We start from the raw sequence: 20,494 nt of genomic DNA, 5'->3' as shown, positions 1-20,494 counted from the left end.
AATGGAACAGGATAGAAAGCCCAGAGATAAACCCATGCACCTGTGGTCTACTTATCTATGACAAAGAAGGCAAGGATATACAATGGAGAAAAGACAGTCTCTTCTATAAGTGGTGCTGGGAAAACTGGAAAGCTACGTGTAAGAGAATGAAATTAGAACACTCCCTAATACCATACACAAAAATAAACTCAAAATGGATTAGAGACCTAAATGTAAGACTGGACAGTATAAAATTCTTAGAGGAAAACATAGGAAAAGAAAAAAAAAACAACAACAGAGTCATGTACCACAGTGTTCACTGCAGCTCTATATACAATAACCCGGACATGGAAGCCACCTAAGTGTCCATCAACAGATGAATGGATAAAGATGATGTGCCACATATATACAATGGAATACTACTCAGCCATAAAAAGAAACAAAATTGAGTTATTTGTAGTGAGGTGGATGGACCTAGAGTGTGTCATATAGAGTGAAGTAAGTCAGAAAGAGAAAAACAAATACTGTATGCTGAGACATACATATGGAATCTAAAAAAAAAAAAAAAGGTTATGAAGAACCTAGGGGCAGGACAGGAATAAAGACACAGACATAGAGAATGGACTTGAGGACACGAGGAGGGGGAAGGGTAAGCTGGGACGAAGTGAGAGAGTGGCATGGACATATATACACTACCAAATGTAAAATAGATAGCTAGTGGGAAGCAGCTGCATAGCAAAGGGAGATCAGCTCAGTGCTTTGTGACCACCTAGATGGGTGAGATAGAGAGGTTGGGAGGGAGACGCAAGAGGGAGGTGTTATGAGGATGTATGTATAGCTGATTCAGTTTGTTATAAAGCAGAAACTAACACACCATTGTAAAGCAATTATACTCCAATAAAGATGTATAAAAAAGAGAGAAAAAAAAGAGAAGGCTAGAATTGATGGTCAAGGACCTTAGGGACGAGCATTACGTTGCAAATATAACAGCTGATGGAACTGTGTCTCTTGGATGTCAAAGTGCCTCTTGGATGCCTGGTTTTAAAGAGGGCAGAATTGTTGCATGTTTATCTGCTGACAGAATGATCAAAGGGACAAAAACTGATGACTGCAGGGGAGAAAAGGGTCAATCACTGGAGGAGTGTCCCTGGGTTGATGGGAGAGGAGGGGATCTAGAGCACAAGCATAGAGGATGGCCGTAAAAAGGTGCCCGGACTGTATATGCACAGCAACAGAAGGTAAGGGAAAGTATATAGGTACTGATGTGGCTAGGTGGGTGGCTACAGGTCTCCTCGTATTGCTTCAGTTTTCTCAGTAAAACAGGAACCAAGGTAATTCGCTGAGGGCAAGGATGGAAGAGGAGATGTTAGAGGACAGAGAAGAAACTACGAGTCACGTGCAGAGCGGGAAAGTGAGGGAGTAGGGAAACGTAGTAGGACTGCCAGAGTGCTAAAGGCACACTGTATGTTGGCAGTCATAAATTTAATGCGAGACCACTCAGTATGGTTGTGTGATATTCTCCAGCCAAGGTCAGCTGCACAAATAAAAGCCCAGAGTAGACAGAGAACACATTTAACATGAGTTGGAGTTTTCCCAGATGAGTACCACAAAATGAAGGCAAGGCATGGAAACAGAGTATATTCAGAGAGTGATTTTAATGATGAACTATGACAGTGGTTCTCAAACAAGATCATGTATGAGAATCACCTAAAGGGCTTGTTAAAGCACAGGTTGCTGGGCCTCACCCTCAGAGTTTTAATTTAGTAGGCCCGGGCCAGGGCCTGAGAATATGCATTTCTATCCAGCTCCCAGGTGATGCTAATGCTGTTAGTTGGGAACCATACTTTTAAAGCCACTGACATAAACACAGGACCAGAGAATGAGTAGCTAAAGAAGGGCAGAGGACAAGCTCACTGGAGGAGAGATCAAAGAGCTGAGAAGCCCATGTACTGAATGCCTCATCTACTGAAAACTCACAAGAATGTTAGCAAGTAGTATTGGAAAGTGTCATACAGCCAGGAGTTAAAATCTTCAAGAAATAAGGGAAGGGACCTGAGGGTGGTAGATGACTAAAATCAAGGAGGGGTAGTGGGTGGCAAGTCTGATGACATTAGCTCCAAGTTGGGGGAGGGTAGTTTCACAGAGGTGGGAAAAAGAATAGTATGGAAGCTGCAATGAAACGTAAGAACATTTACCGCTCCCTCTAGATCCAGTAAGACAGGGGGTGGAGTGGGAAAGAAAAGTGCCATTATTTCACATGGCTATAGTACTCTTAGGGAGAAATGGGTTTCAGTTAGAACAAGAAGGTAAAGGGAATGTTTAGAAAAGAGTTTGATGACCTAGGACATTTTGCTAGTGGATGATCAAGAGGGCATGGTGAAAGGAGTTCAGGGCTGGACTCAGAAAAGGGGATGTACAAGTGTAGGGTGAGGAGGAAAGTGATGATCTGGATTCCTAGATTTCCATGGTGACTAATGTGAACAGGGATGAAGGGCATATCAGATTAGTCCTGATGGTCTTAAGGCAGAAATGGTGAGGGGAACCGAGGACTGCTTACCAGGAGCAATCTGAGCTCTGGGAGCTCCTTTTCGCTCCTGTTCTGGAGGCTGTAGGGCGGGCTATACTTAGCAGAAGTACCTGGATATCTGGGTCTCGCATTTTACTTCTAGAGGAATATGCATAATTGGGAGCATATTTACCCCCCCATTTATTTGTGTACACACATATTAAAAACAAAAAGGGATCGCATTGGTACATCTCTTTTGCAATTTATATTTTTATCTATTTATCTTGACCATTTTTCTACATTAGTACATACATATCTACCATATTCTTTTGAATACAGGTGGGGACATATCTGAGATCAGTGATGTTGATTAATTAGAACGGATGGAGATGCAAAAGGACCTGATCTTAGAAGACATTAAAGGTGGAGGGGGAACACTGTTTGAACTCATTCTGCAAATTTATATTTGCCCCTGGCCAGATCCCTTTTTACTTTTATTAATCTACATGGTGGTTAATGAAGTAGAAGGGAGAATCGTTTCCTATTTGAGTGTTTTGATTTCTAGTCAAACATTTGGGAATGTTGGGAAACCGTCAGCACCTATAAAGCTGGGGGAGAAGAAACATTTTCCCTCAATGACATGGCTGGTTCATCTTAATGAAGGCATGGATACAAACCTAGAAAGTAAAAAGAGAAATGCTCCAGAAGAAACTTTTAATAAGGTTCCAAAAGTGTGCTTTGATACTATTTTATTTAAATAATTATTCTGCATTTAAATATATATATGAACTAATATAATATTTAAACTTTGAAAAAACCCGTAATGTTAGATCATTAACCTAGGAAGGCCCATTATTGCCCCTGGAATGGTATCTCAGACACATATTCCTGATCAGGGTCAGAAAAAACAAACTGAGTGCTAGTAATAAGTGTAAATCCTTCCCACCTTAAAAGATTTCTCTGACTCTCTTGGGCATCCAAAAACAAACAAACAGAAACAAACAATTGTACTGAAATTAAGTGTCCAGAAAAGTTCTTTTCCAACCTAAATCCATGGGGATGAAGATGGGACTTCTGAGAATGGGGAAAAGGAATTTTCAGGACTTAAACAAACAGCTTGTATATGGAGGTACTACAATAGGGCTTGAGGGTGCAATGGTTAATAAGGGAGCACCCTCTCCTCAAAATGCCTACGGTCTATAATCAAGAAATTTCCATCCTGCGATAAGGTAAAATGATCTACACTTTTAATGGGGTTCTCCCCTCTTGCCAGGGAAGGTGATGGGATTTTGCCCAGAACACCATAGGTTTTTAGGTGTTAAAAGCTAAAGGAATTAAGAGGCCAGAGGTCTGGGTGAGATATCTGAGTCTTGCTGAGGCACGACCCTCAAGTCCTAGAAGGGAACCTTATGTCAGGTCCTTTTGCAGGCACCCTTGAGAAGCCAAGGGCCGGGAAAGAGATGGCCTTCAGGCAAGAGGGCAGAGTTTCCATTTGAGAAGGGGGCAAAGCAGACAAGCAAAAAATCCCTTCATTTGATTATTCATTCACTTTTTTGTTTATTCATTCAATAAATACTTATTTAATGCTACCATTTGCTAAATAAAGGCCAATAGAGGATAGTGGCCCAGGCAAAGAAACTTGAGAGGAATTCATAAATCTCTCTGCATGTTCTTATTTTAATATTTCATTTTTGATAGGGGTATGTTTGGGAGCTGGAGATTACAATTTTGGAGTCTGAAGTGTTGTAAAAGAGAAGATAAGGTATGAATTAGGTTGTGAGATAGAATGTCTGCTTAAAGTCTGACTTAAAAACTGCAGAAAAATGATGGGAGATGGGTCCCACCCATTTAACCCTTTACTTTATTAGTGTGAATTCTACTAACTTGGAATTTGAAATAATATAAGCACGGCAGCCTGATATTTCCCTTTATACTCTCTTGGAAGGGGAGTTCTGTTAAGCCCATTTCGTTTGCTCTTGATCATCAAGATTAGACTACCAGAGAGCCTGGGTTTGAGAGAAACAAAGGATTTATGATCTATCCATCTAGCCTCCCTTACTGGATTCCCCTAGGACCAAAGGCTTATATTTGTAAGATAGATGGAGAAGATTAAGGTACATTTTGATGTCTTGGAACAGTATGGAAATGGTCTAAGCCAATGTGAGAAATAAACCTCTACCCTTAGTATCATTAACACTGTAATAACACCAACATTTAGGACCTAAAGTAAATTAATTGGATAAGAGTAGGGTATCCATATCCAAATGCTATTTCCTCCAGAGAAACTTCCTTGAATTCCACAAGCTGGGATCTCTCTCTCCATCCTCTGAACTCTGCAGCACTTCACTTATCTCTCTCATGGAATCCATTCTTTCTACTTTGCATCACAGTAAATAGCTCATCTCTCCTACTAGACTGTGAGCTCCACAAAGCTTATGATGTCTGATTTATCTTTATCCCCAACTGTGTGCTGTACACAGTACATGCTTAAGCTATTTAGAAACTATCTTTTTAAAAGCACTTTAAAGCATTTTAGCAACCTCCGTTTTGCATACCAATAATGTATTAACTATGTTGAAATAAACTTCTAGGCTCAAGATGGAGCTCCTCCTGCCATGTCACCAAACCAAAACTTGGATAACTTATGTGTCCCTGTAAATGGTCCACTTGACCAAAAATGTTGTATATTCAGTCAGCTAATCCCCAAATGCCAAGCCAACTGTGGGCCTTCTCACCCCAAACAAGGTTGACTATGGGGCCCCGGCCAATCAGATATTTACCTCTTCCTTTTTCTTTATTCTTTATCCTATAAAAGCTTCTTGCCTTCCACTCCATTTTGCTGTTCTCCAAAAGGAGATTCTACTTCATGAAGTGTTAAATAAAGTCTGTTTGATCACCTAAATTGTCTTCTTTAATAATTTTTTAACAACTATGAATGATCTTTACCACATTATTAAGACAGATCCAGCTAAAGTTCACACCTGGCAATACTCTGACAATAGTTTTACTCTTTAATTTTGAAATTAATAGTTTTTTTAAAAAAATTAAACATTAAAATTTTAATTTGTACTTTCTAGTAATTCAGACAAGTTTCCCCCTCAATTAGTGAAATTTGTAAGGTTTCACTAGACTTAAATATTACAGTATAGCTTTAAAAAAAATCTTCTTCTTTCATTGAAGAATTCTTCCCCCTGCCCTCCACTCTTTCGATTGAGACAAGCAGTAATGGAAATTTTCCCCTGGCTTTGTTTTTACTAAAATTAAGTAAAAGTAAATAATTTTCAGGGGAGGTTAGGGTGTATTATTTTAATATTTAATACTTAATTAATAACAGCCAACAGGTTATTGCCCCATAAGGCTAAAAACAGACCAGAAATGACTGTAATACCATCTGCTGGAGGTAATAAAACATGGAATTAAAATATCATTTATTATGTGAACTTCCAAAGCAGTACAATTTTTCTCAGTGTTTAAAAATTTTTTTAATGTCCCATGTCAAAACATGTCCTAAGTAATTCACCCATTTGTTATTATGAAACCCTTTGAAACCTCAGCCACACCTCCTTTCTCTCCTCTACAAGCTGTTTTTTATTTTTAAATTGAAGTATAGTTGATTTACAATATTAAATTAGTTTCAGTTGTACAACATAGTGATTTGGTGTTTTTATAGATTATACTCCATTTAGTTATTATAAAATATTGGCTACATTCCCATAGCCAATATACAATATATCCTTGTAGCTTCTTTATTTTCTCCTTAGTAGTTTGTACCTCTTAACCCCCTTCCCCTATCTTGCTCTATCTCCCACCCCTCAACCCACTGGTAACCACTAGTTTGTTCTCTATATCTGTGAGTCTGTTTTTGTTTTGTTATATTCATTCATTCGTTTTAATTTTTTAGATTCTACATATAAGTGAAAATATACTGTTCTCTTTTTTTTCTTGTTTTTTTTGGGGGGGTTTTTTTTGTTTGTTTTTTTGAGATACGCAGGCCCCTCACTGTTGTGGCCTCTCCCATTGTAGAGCACAGGCTCCGGACATGCAGGCTCAGCGGCCATGGCTCACGGGCCCAGCCGCTCCGCAGCATGTGGGATCCTCCTGGACCGGGGCAAGAACCTGTGTCCCCTGCATCGGCAGGCGGACTCTCAACCACTGCGCCACCAGGGAAGCCCGTGTTCTCTTTTGTTTAACTCATTTCAGACCCATCTGAATAACATTTCAGCTATTCTAGGACATACAGGATTGTTTCCTGTCACTTAGAGTCTTTGTGAAAAAAGTATATACATAGGCAAACACTCATTTGTTGACCAATGATATAGATAACTTGACACAGTGAGAGAGTTCATGAGCAAAGAAAGGAAAAAAGAACAGGCAATAAGACAGGGGATGAAAAGGAATCTGTTTTGCCACATAGCACAGGGAGTTCAACTCGGTGCTTTGTGACCACCTAGAGGGGTGGGATAGGGAGGGTGGGAGGCAGACGCAAGAGGGAGGGAATATGTGGATATATGTGTATGTATAGCTGATTCACTTTGTTATACAGCAGAAACTAACACACCATTGTAAAGCAATTATACTCCAATAAAGATGTTAAAAAAAAAGGAATATATCTTAAGTGGAAAAGTCAGAGATAGGTAGTGACTGGAGAGGAAAAGAAAGCTGTGTAGATCAGAACCCATGATGAACGATCCTGAAACTCTGGGCTTACTTACTTTTCTGTTTCTACTGGTACATTGTTTTACTGCCATCCATCATTGGTAGTTTTTGCTCTTGATATTTAATGATGTTTCCAAGATTTCCAATGTCTTTAACAAAATATCACACTGAACCTTATCAAAAGTCTGTTTTGCTGATCTACTATGAAATAATATCTAGACTAAGAATTAGCAAACTTTTTCTGTAAATGGCCAGATTGTAAATATATTAGGCTTTAAGGTCTCTGTTGTAACTACTCAACTTAGTAGGCAGAGCACAAGAGCAGTCATAGACCATATGTAAGTGAAGGACTGTAGCTGTGTTCCAATAAAACTATTTACAAACACAGGTGGCAGGTCCCATTTGGCCCATGGGCCACAGGTTGCTGACCCCTGATTTAGACCAATTATCCTCTTTATCAATCTCCCAACATCCTCCTAGTATTTTCTATTTGACTCCCTCTCCCAATATAGGTTTGAATTGTATTTCTGGACAACAAATACTGTTCCTTGTGAGAAATTATTTTGAAATACATATGTATTAAAATATTAATTATATATAATATTGTCAAGTCAATCTTTCTTCTCAGGGATAATCATCAATGTCATATAAAAGCAATTCCTACATGCCCCTTATGTAAGTCTTTTACTTGAAATGTTTTGAACAACTGGAAAATTTTTGACTGTCCAAAATGTTGAAAAAATAAAATCCTTAATTTAAAATTTATTATTCTTTAAAAAATTATTATTCTTAAAAAACTGTACTTGTGGGACTCCTCTTCTTTAAAGTCTTCTTTAGCTCCCCACTCCCCTAGAACACTCTTTTTTAAAAACTTGGAGTATAGCTGCTGTACAATATTATGTAAGTTACAGGTGTATGATATAGTAATTCACAATTTTTAAAGGTTATGCTCCATTTAGTGTCAATATAAAATATAAAATATAGTAATTCACAATTTTAAAGGTTATGCTCCATTTAGTATCAATATAAAATATTGGCTATATTCCCCGTGTTGCACAATATATCCTTGTATCTTATTTTATACCTAGTAGTTTATACCTCTTACTCCCCCAACCCTTATATTGCCCCTCCCCGCTTCCCTCTCCCCACTGGCAACCACTAGTTTGTTCTCTATATCTGTGAGTCTGCTTCTTTTTTGTAGAACAAACTTTTTAGCATAGCATACAAGGAAGGTCATTCATAAGGTGGCCCCAACCTACCTCTCTGATTTTATTTTCTGCTACTTTCTGTTCATTTTTTTTATACAAGAATAAAAACATGACCAACAATACTGTATAAAAACTTGCAGGATGGGACTTCCCTGGTGGCGCAGTGGTTAAGAATCCACCTGCCAATGCAGGGGACACAGGTTCGAGCCCGGTCCAGGAAGATCCCACATGCCACGGAGCAACTAATCCTGTGTGCCACAACTACTGAGCCCGCGCTCCACAACAAGAGAAGCTACCGCAATGAGAAGCCCGCGCACTGCGATGAAGAGTAGTCCCCGTTCACTGCAACTAGAGAAAGCCCGCGCGCAGCAACGAAGACCCGATGCAGCCAAAAATAAATAAAAATAAATAAATAAAATTTAAAAAACGTTTTAAAAAAAAAACTTGCAGGAGATAAATATTGACACTTTAGGAAGTGGTTACTTCTGGAAAGGGGAGAGAATACTGGGGAGGGGAGCCCTAGGGATTTCAACTATATCTGAGATGACCTTTTTTTAAATGATGATGATAATATTAATGAAAATATTAAGTAAAACAAAGATCTGAAACAAAGCTATGGCAAAACATTAAGATTTGACAAAGCTAAGTGGTGAGTAATAAGAATGCTTTTTCTACCATTCACAATACTTCTCTATTTGTTTAAAATAGGGGTTGAAAAACTACAGTCTGTGGGCCAAATCTGGCCCACTGCCCATTTTTTAAGACTTGGAGCTAAGAATGGTTTTACATTATTAAAAGGTTGTTTAAACAAACAAACAAAGAAAACTATGTGACAGAGAACTTGTGACCTGCAAAGCCTAAGATATTTACTATTTGGCCCTTTATAGAAAACGTTTGCCATCTCCTGATTTAAAATATTTCATAAGAAGAAAAGAAAGATAAAAAAAAATGAAAAGGTAGGAGGCAAGGAAGAATGGTTTTGTTTTCTTGCATTAAGTACCTTCCTGAATTAAACATTTTATATTACCTGTTTCTTTAAATTAGCTTTTCATGAATTACTTTTTCAACTTTCATTAAGAAGAAATCTCAATATCTCAATAAAGAAATAAAAATTGTAATGGTGATGGATGGTAATGAGACTTATTGTGGTGATTATTTCACAGTGTATACAAATATCAAGTCGTTATGTTGTACACCTGAAACTAATATAATGTTATATGCCAATTATACCTCAATTTAAAAAAATTATGTACCTCGGGGTGGGGGGAAAGAAGAAATCTCATCAAATTTTATTCTATGATATTGGAACTTATTTAAAAGACCTACGGGAGAGTCTTTTAATATGATTTTGACTTCAGTCCATACTTGTCAAAAAACTGGGGAGCTCCTTAGAGGCCAGTGTGTCATTTTCAGGTAGCTGTACGTAGACTGAAGACCCACTTATGGGCTGTCAGCCAGGGACACAGGAGAGGTGCTGCACAGGACCTATTCTTGGCTTCAAGTTCACATTTTCTGCTTTCTGTAGCCCACCTCTCCTAGAAGAATTTTGTTTCCTTTTTTCACAGAAGATAATGGGGCAAGAGGGTTAAATAAAATTCAAAACACTATATTACAGTTAGAGTTTCTGGCTAGAGTGGTTGTGAGACATTGGAATATGTCATCAGAGAAAGTAGACTTTTTTTTTTTTTAATGGGGAAATAGATAATACATCTAAATATCTTGGCATGGCTCAGATCACAAAAACTGTTAGATCTTCTGTTATTACCATTTTGAGGTTGCTATATAGGCATTTTCTTTTCTTTATAAAATATTAAGCACATCAGTATTGCCTGTGTACATGAAAGGATTTTTTTCTTATTTTTATAATTAATTTCCATAGTTCCTCCCCCCAGCACTGACCCACGTTAACTAAAGATATCACCATCTGTGAATCAATGAATGAGGAGGCTCACACAGAGATTTCACAGAAATGCCCAGTGAACACTTGAGGATCTTTAGACCTAAATTATCTAATAACCTTAAGTAGGTATTGTTTTAAACTTTAGTGTCACTAGTAACTAAAAATGTGCACAGGAGAACAACAGCCACAAAACAAATACGAGGTAAAATTTATTCATCTGATCCCAATATGCATTTTTTCCTGTTCCAATGAAAACATTAATGCTAAAATAATAAGTAACTTGTTTTTTAACTTGGCCATATTTATGCCATCTCTAATATCCATTTGTTTTTTAAATTTACTACATTAAAGATATACAACATGGCATAAAATAATGACAAAATACTTATGATCCATCACCAGATTATGAAACAGAACATTACTAATTTTACTGAGGCCCTGGGCACCCTTCCTCAGTTCCATCTCTCTTCCTTCCTCTAGGGATTAATCATTGTTCTGAATACTGTATCTGATGTTTCCATGTATTTATTCATACTTTTTGGACAAATGTAACTATCTCTAAATAATTCATATCATTATTTTACAACTTGCTTTGTTGATTTGGCTTCATGTCTGAATTCATATACGTCGGCATGTATGGTATATTCATATGGTAGAGACAGTGCTCACCAAATATTCTATGTGCTCCCCTATGATTCTTAGACTTCAGGTTGGAATCACTGGATTGTGAGCAGATGGGAAGTGTGTCATGGTGTGGGACAAGGCAGTTAAAAGCTCCATTCCTTTCTTTGCCTTCCTCAGTGAACTCACAGGCCACATATTCCAGCTGGGGCAATGGGGCAGCTGTAGGAACATGGAGCACCCATCAGCCTGGGTCCCTGAGTAAGGTGGAGCAAAGCCTCTTACCAACTGCGCTGGACATGTAAAATGAACAAAAATAATCCTGTTGTGCTAAGACACACACACACATACCTACAAATGGGCAGATAACTCCCTTTCTGGGATTATTCAAAAACAATGCTATCAGTAGCAGGGTAGATTCAAAGCCTTTTGAAAACACTTCTACCCTATGACTGTGGATGGATATTTATTCTCACTCGCATGATGAAGGAAATCTCACATCCTCTACTCTTTACCTTCTTTGAAGACCTACTGCACTAACAGAACTTTCAGAGACATGCTTACACGTTCACATACTGTTTCTGGTATGTTAGCTTTGTTTCCCCAACTAGATTTTAAGTTCTACACTGGCTTGCACTCTACACAGCATTTAGTAATAAGTGGCCTACTGGTTGACTGAGGGTAAGAACTAATATAAAATGCCTACTTTGTGTAAGGCACCTTGCTTGTGCTTCACATAAGTTATCTTGATCATTATTATTTCCATTATATAGATGAGAATATTAAGGTTAAGTAACTTTCCTTTGGTCACAGAGCTAGGAAGATGATAAAGGATGTGGGGAAGGCAACTAAAACTAGTCTGATTGACTCTAAAGACTTTGCTTTTTGGCTTTCTCCACTGAACTTAGTGAGACCGTGCCTAGTGCAGGGCAGGAGCTTTAGTAGAACATAAAATGAGTAATAAAAAGTTTTTGTTTATAAATTTTGCAAACATTAGAACATTTCTTTGGAGACATCTCAGAACTGAAGATTGGCGGGTCTTACCTTGATCACCTCTGGGGTCTGCTGAATCAAAACCACTGAGGTAGTGTCATTGGCTTTATCACCAACAGGACTTCTACAGACTGATAAACTGGCCTGCGAGGAAGTTGTCAAGGTTTCTTGTAGAATTTGCATCATCTCTTTTTCTTGTGATAGGTTCCCTCTGCCTGATTTGCATTCAACCAGTTCTTGAGCAAAGTCTTCAATGCTTTCTAGAATTCGCAGTAAGAGGGCTCGATCCTCTTCCTCTATTTTGTGTCCGTTGGTTTCAATAATCCTTGTTAGGCAGGAAGGTGAGACTTTTTCCGTGGGTGAAGAGACTTTAGATTTAGGCTCAAGATCTACAGGGAGGTGACCAGTCAACTGACTATGACTATTTAGAGAGACGGAGCTTTTACCTTTGGCAAGTGGCTCCCTTAGAGAGGTCTCCATTTTCTGTGAGAAAGATTCCAAATCCATTAACAATTTATCTATCTCTTCCTGACTGTTAGGATTCATAAAATCTCTGTGGTTTCCCTCTTCAACTTTAGGAACTTTTGATTTAAGATCTTCCTCAGGTAGATTAACCATTGGCTTCTCAAATATCTTACCAATTTCATTTTGCATTGAGGCAGGGCATTTTTTAAGATGAGTACCGTGATCTGATAATTCTGCTCTATCTTCATTTACCTTTAACAACTCCTGACTGGCTCCATTTTCTGTCCTCTGTCCTTTATCTAATGCTTTCTTTCCATCTGACTCTTCCTCAATATAAAGGGTTTCCACTAGATTACCAGAAGAAACATTTTCTAAAGCGTTCATGGTTAATGACTGTGATTGAAGCTGGACATTTTTTAGAGGTCTGGGATCACTTATCTCTAAACTACACAAGGAATTTGTAGAGCTGTTTGGAATGGATTTTACAGTCTCTGTTTTCCTAGAACTGTGCTTGTCATCTTGCAGTTCTATAGTTTGAAAGTGTCCAGAGTCCGGGGCTGAGAGCTGGACAACATCCTCATACTTAGGGGGCTGTTCAGTGCCAAATACTGGGGAGAAGGGAGTCAGTTGTAAACTAGGCATATTACTGACCAGTTCTGTTAAATCTATAGCCTCATTATTCCCAGACTGCATGAATTCAAATGGTAGCTTTTTCAGATAGGATGCTAACCTGGTCATTACATTCATATAGACAGTTTCAGAGCTAGAAATTGCATCATTACCATTTCCTTCATTGATGCTACTCCCTGACTTTTTCTTTATACATTGTTTTATGATGTCTGTGCATTTTTTCAAATCCTCAGAGCATTTTAGCAAGATGTCTAAGCATATCTTTATGTCTGCTCCAGAAGAAAAATTGTCTATTTTATGTTTTTCCAAAATCTGAGTAACCAGGTCTTCTTCAGAGAAGTTGTGAAGAAGCAATGAAGTCAGGTTCGTATCAAGTGAGTTTCTATGGGATAAAGATTTTTCCTCGACTGAGGAACTCCGGAGTAAACCAAAGGATGGGGAGTTCCCTTCATGGTTATAATGGCCACAGAGCAAGTCAAAATCAACTGACCTCCTGTTAAATGAGTCAGACTTAACTTTCCTTCCCTTTCTGTAAGCTGTGTGGTTAGAGTTTTTGAGTTTTTCAAGGGAAAATTCTTTTATTTTCCCACTAGCAAAACTGATTGCTTCTCCTGCAATGTCCTTTAAGTTACAGGTGTTCTGAAATGTAGATCCTTTCCTGACCCTGGGTATGCCTGTGAGGGCCTGATGGGGATAGTCACCTTCAGCTGAGGAAAACCCATTTTCATGGGGTAGAAACAGAGAGTCCAGATCTGCATCTCTGAACTGAGACACAGGGATGTGTAAGAGGTCTGCACAAACACTATGATGGACCACAATGCAGTCAACTCCATGTGTGAAGGTGTGGCAGGTTCCAGTGCAATAATGTACAGCTTGCTCAAAACGCCGGTCTATCACCACACTGCTGTAGTGGTTCACAGTACTAACCACAAGTCTGTAAGTTGCTGCCATAATATCAAATCCACTTTGGTGGGGCATGGAATTTTCTAGAACTTGTTTCAAGTAAATTCTCCTAAATGACACTCAGCTGAAAATATATTTGATGACAATGTTCAGTGGTTTCTTGCAAATATAATGACCTTTCCCACAAAGGGAAATCATCAAAATTTGAGGTTTGGTAACTGTCAGGATACAGTAGCCGTTGCACATGTGTGCTCTTATTAACAAGTCTAATAATTTAATAATTGTGCCTTCTAGTTTAATTTAGTAATATCATGATACTATAGGATTATTTTTAGGAATAAATTTTAAGAAGATTAAAGAATATTCTTAGTTCTTCAGCAGTTCTATGATGCAGACATTTATGGTCATAAATTTACTGTCATGAATCTCAGTTGGTAGTATAGAAGTATTGTGATAACTGAGTCCTCCAAAGGTTTAAATGATCCATTTTTCTATGAATGACAGGAAAACCTATAATGAAAAAAGAAAATAATTAAAAGGGAATATGATCTCTTAATACTGAGAGAACCTTTTATTTCCTCTCCCTTTGCATCCCATATGCAGTTAATCACCTCATTCTTTGCCACATCACTGATGGCTTATCTTTGATTCATGACTTTGTTTCATACACTCCTTACTAACCTAGAGTAGTAATACCTCAACTCTGCCTTGTTACAACTGCCTCTCAATTGGTATTTCTTATCCTACCTTCCTTGCTATCTTACATGACACTAACTAGCTTGGATTTAGAGAGCTTTCGCACCCCTCATAGTTCAATAATTCACATTACTGATCTCTATCATGCATCATGGCAGGCCTAGCTCCTTTGACTCATTTTCAACACTTTTAACATCTATTCATCACCTATAGCCTTATTTTCTGCTACTGACCTGCATCAACATTTTGCTTCCATCAACCTAGTTTTCTTTTCTTTTTTTTCCTTTTAATTTTTATTGGAGTATAGTTGCTTTACAATGTTGTGTTAGTTTCTACTGTACAGCAAGGTGAATCAGCTAGATGTATAATATATCCCCTCTTTTTTGGATTTCCTTCCCGCTTAGGTCACCACAGAGCACTGAGTAGAGTTCCCTGAGCTATATAGTAGGTTCTCATTAGTTATCTATTTTATACATAGTATCAATAGTGTATATATGTCAATCCCAATCTCCCAGTTCATCCCACTCCCCTCCTTTCCCACTTGGTATCCATACATTGGTTCTCTATGTGTCTCTATTTCTGCTTTGCAAATAAGATCATTTATACCATTTTTCTAGATTCCACATATATGCATTAATATACGATATTTGTTTTTCTCTGACTTACTTCACTCTATGACAGTCTCTAGGTCCATCCACGTCTCTACAAATAACCAAATTTTGTTCCTTTTTATGGCTGAGTAATATTCTATTATATACATTTACCACATCTTTATCCATTCCTCTGCTGATGAACATTTAGGTTGCTTCCATGTCTTGGCTATTGTAAATAGTGCTGCAATAAACACTGGGATGCATGTATCTTTTCGATTATAGTCTTCTCTGGATATATGCCCAGGAGTGGGATTGTAGGATCATATGGTAGCTCTATTTTTAGTTTTTTAAGGAACCTCCATACTGTTCTCCATAGTGGCTGTACCAATTTACATTCCCACCAACCGTGCAAGTGGGTTCCCTTTTCTCCACACCCTCTCCAGCATTTATTGTTTCTAGATTTTTTGATGATGGCCATTCTGACTGGTGTGAGGTGACACCTCATTGCAGTTTTGATTTGCATTTCTCTAATAATTAGTGATGTTGAGCATTTCATCTGTTTGTTGGCTATCTGTATGTCTTCTTTGGTGAAATGTCTATTTACGTCTTGCACCCATTTTGTGATTGGGTTGTGTTTTTTTGATACTGAGCTGCATGAGCTGTTTGTATATTTTGGAGATTAATCCTTTGTCAGTTGCTTCGTTTCCAAATATTTTCTCCCATTCTGAGTGTTGCTTTTCGTCTTGTTTATGGTTTCCTTTGCTGTGCAAAAGCTTTGAAGTTTCATTAGGTCCCATCTGTTTATTTTTGGTTTTATTTTTATTACTCTAGGAGGTGGCTCAAAAAAGCTCTTGCTGCGATTTATGTCCTAGAGTGTTCTGCCTATGTTTTCCTCTAAGAGTTTTATAGTGTCTGGCCTTATGTTCAGGTCTTTGACCATTTTGAGTTTATTAAAGATGGCCAACACATAGTGCTTGTTCTTGATTGTACAACTTCCTCTATACTTGGAAATTATTACACTACCATCATCTCTTTTCTTACTCTCTAAGAGAGAGAGAGAAAAACAACCTTTATTACTGCTCTTGATCTCATCCTCTCAGACCCTGCCACATGCAGACCTCTCTCTCTCGTCATCAATGGATAGAATTTAACATTCTCTTACTTTAAAAAAATAAAGGCTTTTAAACCATGCTGTAAGTTGCTGTCCAAAAAGGTTCAATCAACTTCTGCCTAGTAGTTCTATCCATTATTGAAAGTGGGACTATTGAAGTCTCCAAATACTATTGTTGAGTTTTCTATTGCTCCCTTAATTTGTTTTGCTTTCTGTATTTTGATACTCTGTTGTTAGATGCGTATATGTTTCTAATTGTTATATCTGCCAGATGGAGGGACACAAACTATCATAAAATATGTGTAACTTACTCACTTTACTGTACAGCAGAGACTAACACAACATTGTAAATCAACTATACTCCAATAAAAAAATTAATTAAAAAAAGAAAAAAAGAATAAAAGAAAAAAATTTAAAAAACAAAACAGAAAGGTTCAATCAATGTTCCTACTTAATCAATAAATACTGAGTGCCTACTATGTGCCAGGCACTTGCTAAGTGCTAGGGATACGGCAGTGAATAAAGTCCCTGTCCCTATTAAACTGACAATCTAGCTGGAAAAAGAAAAACAACACATAAGTAAACATATAACTTAGATGGTGATATGTGCAATAGAGAAAAATGAAGTGGAGCAAGGGTTTAGAAAGGATGAGAGGGTACTGTGTTACAAAGGGCAGTCAGGGAAGACCTCACTGACATCCGAACAGAGATCTGAAAGAAGAGAGGGAGCAGGTTGAGGAGGTATTTTGGGCTAAAACATCTCAGGCAGAATAACCATAAGTAAAAAGGCTCTGAGGTGTGAGTATGCTTGACTTACTACAAGAATGACAAGGAGGCTAACATGACCAGAGTAGAGAAAGCAAGGGGGGCAGTGTGGGAGACGAGGTCAGAAAGGAAAGGTAGGACACTAAACCATGCAGGGTCTGTAGACTATTATGATGAATTTGGCTTTACTCTGAGTGAGCTGGGATACAACTGATGTCTACTGAGCAGAGAAATGACATGATCAGATTTACATTTTTTTTAGTTAGTTATGTAACATCTTTATTGGAGTATAATTGCTTTACAATGTTGTGTTAATTTCTGCTGTATAACAAAGGGAATCAGCTATATGTATACGTATATCCCCATATCCCCTCCCTCTTGCATCTCCCTCCCACCCTCCCTATTCCACCCGTCTAGGTGGTCACAAAGCACTGAGCTGATCTCCCTGTGCTATGCAGCAGCTTCCCACTAGCTATTTTACATTCGGTAGTGTATATATGTTGATGCCATTCTCTCACTTCGTCCCAGCTTACCCTTCCCCATCCCCGTGTCCTCAAGTCCATTCTCTACATCTGTGTCTTTATTCCTGTCCTGCCCCTAGGTTCATCAGAACCATTTTTTTTTTCAGATTCCATATGTATGTGTTAGCATACTGTATTTGTTTTTCTCTTTCTGACTTACTTCACTCTGTATGACAGACTCTAGGTCCATCCACCTCACTATAAATAACTCAATTTCAATTCTTTTTATGGCTGAGTAATATTCCATTGTATATATGTGCCACATCATCTTTACCCATTCATCTGTCGATGGACACTTAGGTTGCCTCCATGTCCCGGCTGTCGTAAATAGTGCTGCAATGAACACCGTGGTACGTGACTCTTTTTGAATTATGGTTTTCTCAGGGTATATGCCCAGTAGTGGGACTGCTGGCAGACTTACATTTTAAATTGGTAATTTTGGCTTCTGTGTTCAGAGGAGATTGTAGAGGAGCAAGATAAGAAGAGACAAGTCAGGGGCTATAGCAATAAACCAGGCAAGAAGGCTGGGGGCTTGAACCAGGAGAGGAACACTGGAGACATTTAAACGCTGTATATATTTCAAAGGTAGAGCTGATATGATTTGTTGAATGACAGAATGTGCAATACTACTGCATCAAGAAAGGTGCAGTAAGGCCACGATAGGAAGGAGATGATGACAGCAGAGAAGGAGAGCATGAGTTTAACTGTACCATCAATCACATCTGCATTTTAATGATAAAAACCTTTACCCATTTAATAATGAGAAACAGAACTTCATTGTTTTCATTTTTACTTCTTCAATCCTAGAAAATTCTGTTTATTTTCCTTATTTGTTATATTTCTTCTTTGGTAAATTTTCTATTCATATCCTTTGTTTATTTATGTATTAGAGACAGTGAAATCAGATACAATTTATACAATTAATTCAAGAAGACCCCTTTCTTTTGTTGAATTCTTATACTGTTTAGGGTATATTTCCTGGCTCTTTAGATTCAATGATTATTACTCTGTTTTTATGCCAAGCCTACACTATCATAATTACTGTTGTCTTATTAAGTTTTACTACCTGGTTTTTTTCCCTCATATTTCTAATTATGATTCTTTTTTACGCTTCAAATATTCTTTGATGGTCTTCCGGATGAGTTTCTGCCCTGTCAAGTTTTAAGCAAAATCCTATAGGAATTTGATTATAATTGCAGTAAACTTATGAATGATTTTGAAGGAACACTGACATCATTATAATATTCAGATCTTCCTTCCACAAATATATAAATCTTAATTCCAATATTCCTTTCCTTTTCTTTTTTTGTGGCTTTCTTCAGGTGAATTACCCCTATTCTTTTTTTTCCTTCAGTGTCTCAACTTTGTTGTTATGTGAATGGATCTTGAGCTGTTGTTTCATCCTCTACTGCCTTGCCTTCAAATCCCAGATGGTGGCTCATATAAAACTATAAAGCTAAGTATCCTGCAGGGTGGATGAAGCTCAAGTATAAAGTTCCATAGTAAAGTTCCACAATAAAGTGAGTACCCATTAATTTTTAAGTGAAAATACAAAGGTGCCAAAGAGGAATAAGTGTTATGGGACAAAAGACTAGAACATGGCAATTGAAGGAATTACCTTTTCAAAAGATGTACATCCAGAAGACAGGGAAGAAACAGCACCAAACACGAAAAACTATGCACCTTTTCAGAAATCCAAGATTTTGAAAAAGCTTTTGGGTAAGGATAAAAGAGAAGGAAAATACAATGGATACTGTCAAGAAAGTATATTAGAATAACTGTATGAGAGCTTTTTTTTTTTTAACCTTTTTTTTTTTGGCTGCGCCGTGCAGCATTCGGGATCTTAGTTCCCTGACCAGGGACCAAACCCATGCCCCCCGCAGTGGAATCACGGAGTCCTAACCATTGGACTGCCAGGGAAGTCCCAGGACTATATCTTAATACAGGTGATAAAACTGGTCCAGAAGCAAAATGCAGAACTGTTAGAAAATTTAAATATACAGATACCTATTAAAACCCATGTCAAATAAATTCCTAAATTGACATGAAATTTGAGAAAGTAAAGAGAAGTATTTCTCTAGGTTTGAAAATAAGCAAAACAACAAGTTGATAAAGTAACATGACAGAAAATACAAGAAAGTATTCATGTGATATTAGAATCTGAAATAGTCAAGGAGGAGAGAACCCTGGCCAGAGTCAGACGTATGCTTTTAAACCAGTGCTGTCTAATAAGACTTTCTGCATTGATGGAAACATTCCATATCTGCACTGATATGGCTGCCATTAGCCACATGGGACTGCTGAGTACTTAAAACGTGGCTGGTGTAACTGAAGCACTGAATTGTAACTTTATTTAAAAAATTTTTAATTTGAAATTGTTGTAGACTCACATCGAAGTTACAAAAATAATATAGAGAGTTCCTGTGTACCCTTCCCCGAGTTTCCTTGAATGGTAACATCCTATATCACCACAGCACCATGACCAAAACCAGGAAATTGACTATTAACGGAGCTTATTTGGATACCACCAGTTTTACATGAATCACTTCTTCCTTTTCTTTCCTTCTTCCCTTCCTTTTATAGTAAGTACCACCACAATTAGGATACAGAACTACCCCATCATCCCTCAAAACCCCACATACTACCCTTTTGTAGTCATACAGTCAACAGACCACTGATCTGTTCTCCATCATTATGATTTTGTCATTTCAAGAATGTTTTACGTGTGGCATCACACAGTGTGTAAGCTTTTGAGATTGGCTTCTCTCACTGAACACAATGATTTTGAGGGTCATTCACTTTACTGCATGCATCAACAGTTCATTCCTTTTTATTGCTGAGTTTATTGTATGGATATACCACAGCTTGTCTGCCCATTCACCTATTAAAGGATATTTATGTTGTTTGCAGTTTTGGTTATTACAAATAAAGCTGCTGTGAGTATTAG

At 37.8% G+C, this 20,494-nt stretch overlaps 1 protein-coding gene across 1 annotated transcript in view; it reads right to left on the bottom strand.

The window, feature by feature from the left end:
• The window catches only part of PPP2R3A (protein phosphatase 2 regulatory subunit B''alpha), a gene marked incomplete at its 5' end in the record, with an annotated part of 158,547 nt that extends 144,638 nt beyond the window's left edge, over window positions 1-13,909 (bottom strand). The window contains one exon of the mRNA XM_079704145.1: window positions 11,915-13,909. Coding sequence (XP_079560271.1) covers window positions 11,915-13,909 — 1,995 coding nt within the window. The remainder of the gene's footprint in view (window positions 1-11,914) is intronic.
• Window positions 13,910-20,494: the final 6,585 nt, after the last annotated feature.

The sequence above is a fragment of the Hyperoodon ampullatus genome, assembly GCF_949752795.1.
Source record: "Hyperoodon ampullatus genome assembly, chromosome: 5".
NCBI lineage: Eukaryota > Metazoa > Chordata > Mammalia > Artiodactyla > Ziphiidae > Hyperoodon > Hyperoodon ampullatus.
Note: the sequence above shows the minus strand (reverse complement) of the source record. Positions and strands in the feature narration are given on the sequence as shown.